The sequence below is a fragment of the Haliotis cracherodii genome, unplaced genomic scaffold (genome assembly GCF_022045235.1).
Source record: "Haliotis cracherodii isolate W230 unplaced genomic scaffold, xgHalCrac1.p SCAF_4, whole genome shotgun sequence".
Taxonomy (NCBI): domain Eukaryota; kingdom Metazoa; phylum Mollusca; class Gastropoda; order Lepetellida; family Haliotidae; genus Haliotis; species Haliotis cracherodii.
In genome coordinates this window covers 9,145,775-9,157,388 of record NW_027266297.1, presented here as the reverse complement: position 1 = coordinate 9,157,388, position 11,614 = coordinate 9,145,775, and the positions used below count along the sequence as shown (strand labels likewise).

At 39.5% G+C, this 11,614-nt stretch overlaps 1 protein-coding gene across 1 annotated transcript in view; it reads right to left on the bottom strand.

Moving 5' to 3' along the window:
* Positions 1–676: 676 nt before the first annotated feature.
* Positions 677–11,614, bottom strand: part of LOC139478624 (ras-related protein Rab-23-like) — a 33,721-nt gene continuing 22,783 nt past the window's right edge. The window contains exons 5-8 of the mRNA XM_071261181.1: positions 9,511–9,590; positions 9,033–9,115; positions 8,773–8,856; positions 677–8,276 (exon numbers count right to left, since the gene is read on the bottom strand). Of these exons, the coding sequence (XP_071117282.1) occupies positions 8,137–8,276; positions 8,773–8,856; positions 9,033–9,115; positions 9,511–9,590 (387 nt within the window). The 3' untranslated portion in view covers positions 677–8,136. The remainder of the gene's footprint in view (positions 8,277–8,772; positions 8,857–9,032; positions 9,116–9,510; positions 9,591–11,614) is intronic.

Below are 11,614 nucleotides of genomic sequence, written 5' to 3'. Positions count from 1 at the left end.
GCGGTTGGAATGATTCAAACTGTACCATGATGGCCTGTGTCGATGGTGAGGTGAGTTGAGGTGAGGTGAGGTGAGGAGAAATAGGGTTTAACATCGCGTCCAAGATATGGCACATATATAAATACGTGCATGCACGTGTGTGTGGCTGCTTGTACTAGTCGGGACAGATGATTCAGTGCTAGCTAACTGAGATTCCATGCTGCAGTGTAACATGAATACCCCACTCAGACACAATATACTGACTCCAAGCCGACCAGTCCTTGTTTTAACCCCTTTAATGTCGACAGGGTAACAACAAGTACCATCCTTATCATCGTTGGAATGATGCGGCCGGGGATCGAACACGGGACCTTCTGCTGTTTGGGCGGATGCTCTACCACTAGATCGCGGAGGCGGTCCACCTGTGTCGATGGCATGAGTAACGATCCATGGTGCTATACCAACACAATCAGACAGGTCTCACACTGTGACCACCCAATCACCCTTTAAGTTTGATATTTCCTCAAACCTGGTGCACTGGGGAAACGGCTGGAAAGAATCACACCGTCTTATACCTAAGCATTTAATGCACAGTACACCAAACATGGGTTTGATCCAGTGAACATTACAACCACATAACCCTACAGCATTGAAATGGATAAGAAAAAGAACCTGTGATATTTCAAACCTTTATTACCACATTTCATTGGGGCTGCACGTATGGTACTGTACAAATACAATGATAACACAACACAGATGTAAGCATTCCACCGGACATCACAAGACTCTTGTAGGTACCATGTCACATGGGAATGGAAGGAATTGTCTGCCATATATATTTCTTTCTGCCATAAATGTGAAAAATAGACTTTCCTGTATTGGACACAATGGACGGGGAGGGAAAGTCGATGAGTGACATATCCCAAGGAAGGATTATTCCACACAAGATTATTGTGCTTTTCGTGGAGATTATATCAGATTAAGGCCAGATTTATAATTTATTTGTTTAATGGATCTTGGTCAACATGGTAATTTAAAAAAAATCAAAATGGTAAGTGTAGATTTGAGAGTAATTTACTTGAAAAAGATCATGAAAAACATATACATATCCAGACAAAGTATCAAAAAAGTATACTTCAATCAATTTTCTTCTTCATTTGTCAAAGGCTCACCTGTAAAACACAGAAATGAACTGGTCTGGCCTAAACATATAATAATTGAGATCAAATTCCAGTTTACATAATAAAACATAAAACTCATTCATGAATAGGGTCGTTTATCTGAGGATTTACTTTAAGTATCTTTTATAGGAATGGTATTCTCTCAAAATATTAAGAGCAAAATATAGTAATATTCAGACACAAGCAAATGTCACAACCACATTATATATTATCCACACACATCCATACATACAAGCAAAACAGCCACTGATTTTGGTGACTTCAAACTGACACAAAATTGATTAAAAAAAAATCATGATGTATATACTGGTATATAGCAACCAGCTATTTGAAACATGTCTGACTGAGTCATATGACTGTGCCATGAAGCTGCTATATGACTGGAAGTCTAGGAAAGGTATGGAAGGTCAGTGCCTCCTGCTGAACTCGTGTCCTAAGTCCTATGACTAGTTGTGTGGAAGATCAGGTGGCTGTGCATATGCTGAGGAGTACAAACATTTCATGCTGGGGTGTACATGTGGGAGTAAGGTTGAAACACGACATTTCCACTCACATCAGGCCATGAAAAACTGATCAAGTAAAGTCAGCACGCAATTTTTTTTACATAAATTATATTACATTTAATTACATTAAATACATAAGTTATTCCTGGACAAGCTGTTCAATAGTTCCTGGACACGAAGTCGCACAGATCCTGGAGAAGCTGTTCTGTTTTCCCAAATATCCTTAACAACGTCTAAAAGGTCCTGGACTAGTTGTCTCTTTGGTCCTGGACAAGCTGTAGTCCTGTTCATGCAAGAGAGGTCCAAGCCAGAAGCTCTTCATGGTCAAGAGTTTTTCAAAGGGAAGGCATCGAACAAAAATGATCATGGCCTTACAGTGCAATGTGTTCAGCAACGCTTGTAACGGTGGTTGGAAATACTTGCATGTATCTTACAATGTAAATACAATGTTATCTATACACCAATAACTGAAAGGTATTTTAATTTGTAAAATATACAATAACAAGCAATGAAACCTTGCATCAATGTATACTGCTCCTCGGAAGCTACAAATGTTCAGCTGTCATATCACCATGTTATTATATAAGCTTGGAATATGGCTATTTGATTGGCAAGATATTTAGGATGGACCAAGGTGACCTATGGACTAAACTATAAGAAAATAAATTTTGATTACTTCGCCTTCTATAGTCACAAATCACTATGGACAAATACAATATAGGGCATGGAAATGCTGGATATTTCATATTTCTTGTAATAATTGCACTCTGAGAATGAGAAAGGAATGGTGTAGTTTGAGAAAATAAAACATTTTTTTGATTTTGAAATGATTGGTGGCATGAAAAAGTATTAAACAAACTAGTGAGTCGACCTACTGAATAATGGAAATGACATTGATACAAACAACTAAATGTAATAAATATTCATCATTCAAACACATATTTAACCTCGAATACAAAATATCCATGCATGTCATATCATACACACTGGTGAAACTCATATTCTGTCAAGTCATCACAATTGACATCGGTTCTTCAACAGTCAGTTGAGATCTGCACATGGAAATCGGAGGATATCCACACAATGAAAAGAATAAATAACAAAAACAAAGCAAGATATCTAGTCTAGGAAGCAAATAAATAAATCCTGAACTTATGCTTGCAAAGATTTATCGCACCAAATGAGGGGATTTTTCTGTAATCGAGATGTGTAACATACCCTGATGATGTACGGAATTAAAGTGATATACTGAAACACATAAATAATGCAATATTCCGTTCTTTGTCTGTATCTGAGAAGGGATAATTGTAGCCAACTGAAAATGCAATAATTACAAGTGCTTAAATGTCGATTCAATATTTGGATATTTAAAATACATGTCTTATTAAAATATATTTCTTATTTAAAATAAATTAGATGGTTCCCGACCTAAAATTTGTCCTACCCTACCAATTTTCACATTTACATTTACTCAAATTTCGTTGGGCATCGGATTTCAAACATTTTGCTCACACCATGCCATTTACATACAGTGTGCCAGATTCAGAGGGGACATTGCCAAGGTTACTAGCAGGAGGATGGGTACGAGTCGGATGGTTTAGGGGTTGATGATGAATGTCACTGTACTGCATTTGGTAGTAAATGTCAACTGTATATAACTTTACACAATAGCCACTGCTACACTATAACAGCTCATACATATTTCATTGCATAGCATGTAGGGAACAAAGCCATAAAATCTTTAACAAATGCCCCTCAACTATCACATACGCTAGGGATTGTCTCAAAAGAAAAATAGCTAAAAATAATATCTTTTCATTTCGCCAAAATCTTTGATGATTCGGAGAGAGAGATAAATCAGAAATAAAGATCGATAAACTGTAGTCATAACATCATTGTCCTATGTGTCACATTGTCATGCTAGTTAAAAATGATTCTGAACTTATGAGACAATCCCTATAGAGTCAATGACTTCAACTACAGATGTTCACATTCTTGCATAAATTACAAAGCAACAACACATTGATGCACTTGCTGGCTGGGCCAGCATATATCAGTAATGCCGTTCACACGTAACACCTGGACAACAATGGATGACATCCAACTTGCAGGACAATCCACGGAGGACAATTGTTGTGCGCCAATACTAACAAGTGTACAAAAATTCTTGTTAAAAATATAAAACACAGAGGCTGCTGAGGGACTCTAGAACAACAGAAGCCATTTGGATACAAACACAATAAAAATCATTTGATATAATTGTATGCATGGATTTAATGAAAATGGATTAAAAAATAACATTTGGACATCGAAGAATATCTTCAACTCCGACTGTCAAGATGGATTGGACAGTGGTACTGGAGTACCCACATGATAAAAAATTAATTGCATGTATGACCCATGCTTCACTGTCATCTTGAATTACACTGTACAGTCAACTGCTGAAATCAGCTTGAGAACCACGCAGGCAGATCAAGCAATGGGTGCACAGCCACCATTTTTCGAATCCTGTATCTGCCTCTGAACCTCATGCTTATCCCTGAACAGGAATATTGTCCTTCAGTTCTTTGTTATTCAAAGCTGCACAATCAATGTTTCTAAACATTATGCACTTTGGTACACACAAGACTTGTGGTTATCTTCCTGATGCTACAGACAGAGAGCTTGTGCAGTGCTTGTGCAGAGTATGGGTGATGGGTCATGTCCCTCAAAAGCACAGCTAATTGTAGTAAAGATCTCCTAACTTACCGGTACACGTTGGGAATACAGGAACCCGTTCCACAAAGCGATCTTAGCGCTAAGTTGGTCGTAACTCCCATACTTTATCATAGGCTTACGATCTACGTGGCACTAAGATCGCTTTGTGGAACGCAGGCCTGGACGCCGGGTCTTCATGGCTAGTACTCAGGCCCCCATGCAACCTGAACATAAACCAACGGCACAGGGCTGATGCATGTTATATCAGAATGGAAACGGGGCGGTCGGCTAGCCTGAGGTTAAAGCGCTCGCTCGTCACGCCGAAGACCCGGGTTCAATTACCAACATTGGTACAATGTGTGAAGCCCATTTCTGGTGTCCCCCGCCGTGATATTGCTGGAATATTGCTAAAAGCGGCGTAAAATCATACTCACTCACTCACTCAGAATGGAAACCAGAATGTGGTAATCTGTAGAGTGAATCAGGCACTGTGTACAGATAAACCTTGTTTGTCCAAACCCTGTTCATTTTGAATCCCAATTCCTGCCTATCTAACTACTGCGAAAGGTGAGATGTCAACAAAACTATGATCTGCTTGTCCAGAAATGTGGAAATCCTAAGGATTTCAATGAGAACACTACCGTCTAGATTTGCAAGGTGTTACACATATTTCCTGCAGGTCATGACAATATGCTTCATCAGCTGGAAAAGTCACACTCAAACTACCATGTTTCCAGACTTTATCACGACACGGACAGGAACCAACACACAGGAAACACACAGTGTATATCAATATCAAAATACATCGCTAGTCAGCAGTATCAAGTTGGGTACAACCAGGAAATGGCTACACAGAAACATAGCCCTGTGACCACAAACAATTTGGAGTATATGTATATGATAACGGGTTTGATATGTTCGTTCATCATTGAAATATTTCTAAAATAATGACATAGCAAATATTCATCAAGCATACAGAAACTTGTACGAGTCAGATCTAGGGTTGAACTCAGGTCAAAGGCAGACTCTGAGATCTGTGGCGTGTTCCCTATATAAAGGAGATCTTAAGTCCATGTTTTGAGTAAAGAAAAAGTTGGTTTAGAACTAAATACTGTCATATTAACACATTAACCAATCAATACAAGTGACCTGTGAGATAGACATGGTGCTCAAGGCCCAAGATGGTAAAGAGGTCAACAGAAACAGACAAGACTGTAACAGGTGGCATCCATTGCTGACATGACATCAGTGTAGGAATGACACATACGTAGAGGAAATATCATCCTTTGACCATCTCTGCCATGAATCAGAAATGAGCTACAGATTAAAGATCAGCCACAGACCTCAGTCATACAAATACCGTATTCGACGTAATAAGCGCCCACAGCGATATTTGCTAATATATTGGCTAGTGAACAATCCCAATTAGCACACAAGACTTACTTATTCGCGTATAATACGCACTCGTGTGTTATATGCACCCTTAATTATGGGCAATTTAATTTTGGAAAAATATATCTGTCGTATATAAATATTTCAGGCTGTCAGCATAAACCATGAAATTTATCCTTTAACTCTGTTTTTTTTCACCAAAATAATATTCTAATAAGAGAATTTTGAGAGCGCTTATTACGTCGAATACGGTCAGATGTCAGATGTCAGATCATAAAAGTAAGATTTGTAAATTGTAGAGATGTATAAGTCAGATCTTGCTGGTATCAGTATTGGTAGTGACTGCGATGCAGTGTATTATATCATATTCAGCATTCTCAAGCTGATGGAATATTTAGATCATATTTGACATCTTGAGCACTTAAACCTGTGCATCCCATGAGATCCTATTTTGGTCAGAACCGTATCAAATTAATTAAGTGTGTAGGTAATATATGGGTATTTGTTAAACATTCCTCAGGCAGAATAAAACATAACTAAAAGTTCTTAAGCAGGGACTATGATTTCAAATTTAAAAAGCGTAATAATGTTCGTCTTATACTTCGGACTTCGTTTTTAGTTAAAACTAATGGGATCGGGTGGTCAGTATTTCTGACTTGGTTGAAGCATGTCATCTTATCCCATTTGCGTAGATTGATGCTCACGATGTCAATTCACTGAATTTTTTTGTCCAGAATTACAGATCGTCATCATATACCTGAAATAATGCTGAGAGCAGAGGTAAACAAACGTAACACTTTTACTTTGTCTTGAATCTGAGGAACGGGGGAGTATTGCACAGACACATTACCACAAAGAGAGAAAAGTTGCTTAAGATTACATGACTTCAGATTAAACAGGTTTGAACGTACATCTGACACAGTACATGTAATGATCGTTAGATTCTGTTTATATGACATTGGAATGGTGCAGTCTGATGAGTCTATGTCAGGGCTACCGATCTGACACAATGAGATTAGGAAATATATATTTTGCATACGAACAGATACTTGTCACACTGAATCTAAGTAAGCAGATTATTGTTATATAAATATAATTTCAGTCACTGAGCCCCGCTTAACACAGCATTTCTGCCATTTGCATTTGAAACCATGCCACACTTCGGGCCCTTCCAGGCCCATCACACAATTTTTATATGTTCTCTTAATTACGTCTATCAGTATATAAGCAAGTTTCTAAAATGGCCTGTAACTGCTCCAATTTAGACCAGACTAATTCACGACACACAGCTGTCTTACAGAAGCTTAGGAAACATAATAAATGGTCCCACAACAAAACTGTTAGACACAGTGTAGACACATAACATCATCACGGGGACGGTCTGATAAAAACTAGTCCGGGTATCATCCACTTCATAGTTCCTCAGTTTCCCAGTATTTCAGTATTGGTATCATATTCAGATAGTCATGTATGATCTAGCCATGTCTTTTCCTAGCCTTGATGACACTTGAAACATCACAACATGCTAGATGTTATCAAAGCCCCCTCACAGCATTGCTGGAACTAGGTTTGTTAAATCCCAAGGTAGGGCATATTCATCTTCTCCTTGAAAGGATATGCAGGGTCAGCATGATCTACTGCTGGTTGAGAGGGTCTGGCATGGTCTACTGCTGGTTGAGAGGGTCTGGATGGTCTACTGTTGGTTGAGAGTCTGGATGGTCTACTGTTGGTTGAGAGTCTGGATGGTCTACTGTTGGTTGAGAGTCTGGATGGTCTACTGTTGGTTGAGAGAGTCTGGATGGTCTACTGCTGGTTGAGAGGGTCTGGCATGTCTACTGTCGGTTGAGGGGATCTGGCATGGTCTACTGTCTGTTGAGGGGGTCTGGATGGTCTATTTCTGGTTGAGAGAGTCTGGATGGTCTACTGCTGGTTGAGAGAGTCTGGATGGTTTACTACTGGTTGAGAGGGTCTGGATGGTCTATTGTCGGTTGAGAGGGTCTGGATGGTCTATTGTTGGTTGAGAGGGTCTGGATGGTCTACTGCTGGTTGAGAGGGTCTGCATGGTCTACTGCTGGTTGAGAGGGTCTGGCATGGTCTACTGTCGGTTGAGAGGGTCTGGGCGGTCTACTGCTGGTTGAGAGGGTCTGGATGGTCTACTGTCGGTTGAGGGGGTCTGTCACAGTCTACTGCTGGTTGAGAAAGTCTGGTACAGTCTACTGCTGGTTAAGAGGGTCTGGCACAGTCTACTGCTGGTTGAGGGGGGGCTGGAACGGTCTACTGCTGTTTTACAGGGTCTGGCATGGTCTACTGTTGGTTTACAGGGTCTGACTGTGACAGTCGTTCTTCTGACACATCCGGAACTGTACATAGATACACAGGGGCTGCTACAACAGACTACACTTATTTGCGACTAGAGACTTTTTGCCATGAGTCCGTCTCTTACTCGGTTGTAAATTTATGGTATCATTCTGTTTCTTCTTTTCTTTGTCTTTGTGATTGTTCTTGGTTTCCGTTTGAATCAAACCTGAAAGACAATCCCAATATTTGACTGACATCGTCAAGAATTACATGTCAAGTACTTCATAACATATCATCTTCTAAACAACAAATGAGACAACTAACCAAGGACAGAAATATGGGTCAATAAAGGCAAATCCTTGTATGGCTATAAGTGAAGTGTGGACCATAGAACCCCTGAAATCCTGTGTATTATATGCCAATTCTATTACATTAAATACCCTGAACGCATTCGCAACCATAGCTTTGGATAGGAAGTGCTGTCACCATCCCCATGTCTCGTATCAGAATCAGAATCTTGGGCCCTTGTAAATCAAACCTGCTGTAGGTTCCACCATTTCACCCTGACCTCAATGACCCCCAGAAACAGCACAGGTTCCACCTACTCACCCTGACGTCAATGACCCCTTTCCCCCTCCCTCAACCCACTGTACGTTCTACCATCTCCCTCTCTCTCTCCTTCCCCTCCTCACACACACACACTGTAGGTTCAGTGTACTCACCCTGGCCTATCTTCTGTGGTGCTGTGTCCTCCTCTATCACCATATTGAGGCGGTCCAGGTACTTCTGTGACAAATACCTGAACACTGCAACACAGAGAAATAATACATGAAGAAACAACCCAATACAACCTTCCACGACCGATCTCACAAACACAACTCCACAAATTGATTATTTTGATTATTCTACAGCAGCTGATATTTATGTGAAAACAATGTCTGGCTGAATAATTTGAAACAAAGTGTTTATCTGACATGATTACCTTCATCAACATTGAGATTCTCTTTAACGGAGGTCCTGTAAAACCTCAGCCTCAACTTCTTGGCCAGAGCCTCAGCCTCTTCCCTGGAACAAACCAAAACCATCAATGTCAAGGTCAAACATACCATGCAGATGAAACCTAATTGCTTTCCCCAATACTGAAGGAATCCACACTATCTTTTATTGAAAACAATACTTTTGGAATACAAAAGAGCTCAATACATATGCTTGTCAGAGAGTAGTAAAATTCCTTTTTACATCCTACCACTTTTACAATCATTGATAGCAACTCTGTAACAGATCACGTTAGCATGTAAATAGAAAATATAATTAAATTAAACATAAATTAACCCTGAGTGATCAATAACATACCAAAAGATAGTCTATCCAAATTGACAAGATGACTCCCCAGACAGATGGCACACAAACTACTGTACCTTGCATGTACAATACGTTGTACTGTTACCATGGTTACTTACGTCTGGACCAGTGCATCATCTATGAGATCAATCTTATTCTGTACAATCACCATGGAGATCTCTCCAACCTCCTCCTCCACCTGCATCAAACAGAAGAAGGCATTAGGGAGAGAATAACAACAAAATATTCATGCCCACAAACAGTGCTTGGCATGTAAGTCTATGGGTCCTTGTCTTTATCCTGATGTCAAAGGCTAAAGATTTAAGGAGTTGGTAACTGAATATTACTTTATGCCGAGGATTTATCTAGACCTGTTCTGAGGCCGATATTCGGCCCCAAGTCTGCAGCAAAAAAGAGTAAAAATTCCTAATTTGAATTCCTCAGAAATTTAGGAAAATAAGAACAGTTTAACTTTAATTTTAAAATGTATATTACAGGGATGTGAAATCTCTGCGGAAATGCAGAAAATCGCGTTTTTTTAAACAGCAGTCCACGGAAAAATCATCTTCTGCGTAAAAACATAAATAAAGATTTAAAAAAAAAACACTCTGAAAAATATGATCGAAAACTGGACCACCGTCGCGAATTATCCTGTTTTCGATCAGAGCTTTCAGCAGCAGGTTTTCGGACATCATACGTTTTCTATCATAAATACTTGCACTATATCGTGGGGTGTGGCACCACACAGACATTGTAAATACTCAGAGTCCGATCATGGCTTGTTTTTAAGCCTAAAAGTGAATGAGATGTGTTACAGTTGTTCATGTGATTAGCAAGAAAACTATGAATGTTTTTTCAGCGTCCAAAAACCCATAACATGGGGATATATGTTGTATTAATGTTTGCAATGGAGTTTTGTTTTTTTCAACAAAAGGTAAGTAAGTACAAGGTAAGTTTTTTTCAATATGCTTCAACATGGGGAAAGGGTCGGACATTGCACGCTTGTGACATTTGTCCTTGTGTCTGGGGGATGGGGGTTGAAGTTTATGGCAGTATTGCTCCCTGACCTTGCGGATAGCTGATTTAACTTCAATCTACTGCATCTGCCATCTTTGTTTATTTGACTTATTGGCTTTTGCCATTGACTTATTACATTTCTTTCTTGAATGTTGTCTAAACTGCAAGAAATTGCTTCAAATGCAATCAAATGTTTAAAAATTTAAGACCCCCCTAGACTTTTCCTCTTTTCTTTTTCGGGAAGACCTGCTCACATCCCTGATATTAAACATTATCACATTTATTTTTCAAATGTGCCTGCTAGGGGATCATAGTTTGGAATCATAGCTACATCACTGGCCGAATACTCGTCACCTTGTAAATCAGTTAGTCTGGCAAACAAGTGATTGAAATCATGAGCAACAATCCATGCAGATGGAGCACATTTGCAGATGACTAGTATATGCATCAATCAGTATTCCAAGGGTCCTAAGTCCCTAGCAGTCTTCTCATATTGTGTATGAATCTCAGGATCCATTAAATGTGTGACATTAGGATAATGACAAGGACCCCTCCACTTCCATGCTTCACTTCGAACACTCATCAAGACTATGAATTAACTGTAGTTTCACAAAGACAGATCATTCTGCAGCTTTAGAAATTGGCACTAGTCCTGCAGTCCTTGCTAAACTGCCCAATGGTGAAGGTATCATACAGGGCCCTGTTCCGCAAAGCCATCTTAGTGCTAAGGCGATCGTAACTCCCATACTTTAACACTGGCTTACAATAGTCGTAGCGCTAAGATCGCTATGTAAAACGGTGCCCTGACTCGTAAAACGTTTTTGAGGGATTTGCTGTATGTTATCATTATAAGGACTAGAGGACTAAAAATGCTAGTCTCTACCTCTGTTCTGTCATTTCATTAACACACTGCCACAAAGTGGAACAAGTTTTTTTTTCAATTTCAGCAAATGTAACCCCTCACTGTACCAAACATTTCTATTCATAAGGCCTTATACCCTTTGAACATGAGGTCTCTAAAACTGAGGTGTCCCCTTTCAGAACTTCGGAAACAGTACACCACTGTCCCATTCATCAAATACTTACTTCATCAGGCATACTTAGTCCCAGAAGAGCTGTTTTACAACACGGGTACAAGTGTTTAAGCCATTAATCACACCTCAGCCAAACAATTCCCATCAACCTGGTCAGTTGTCCAGAAGAACT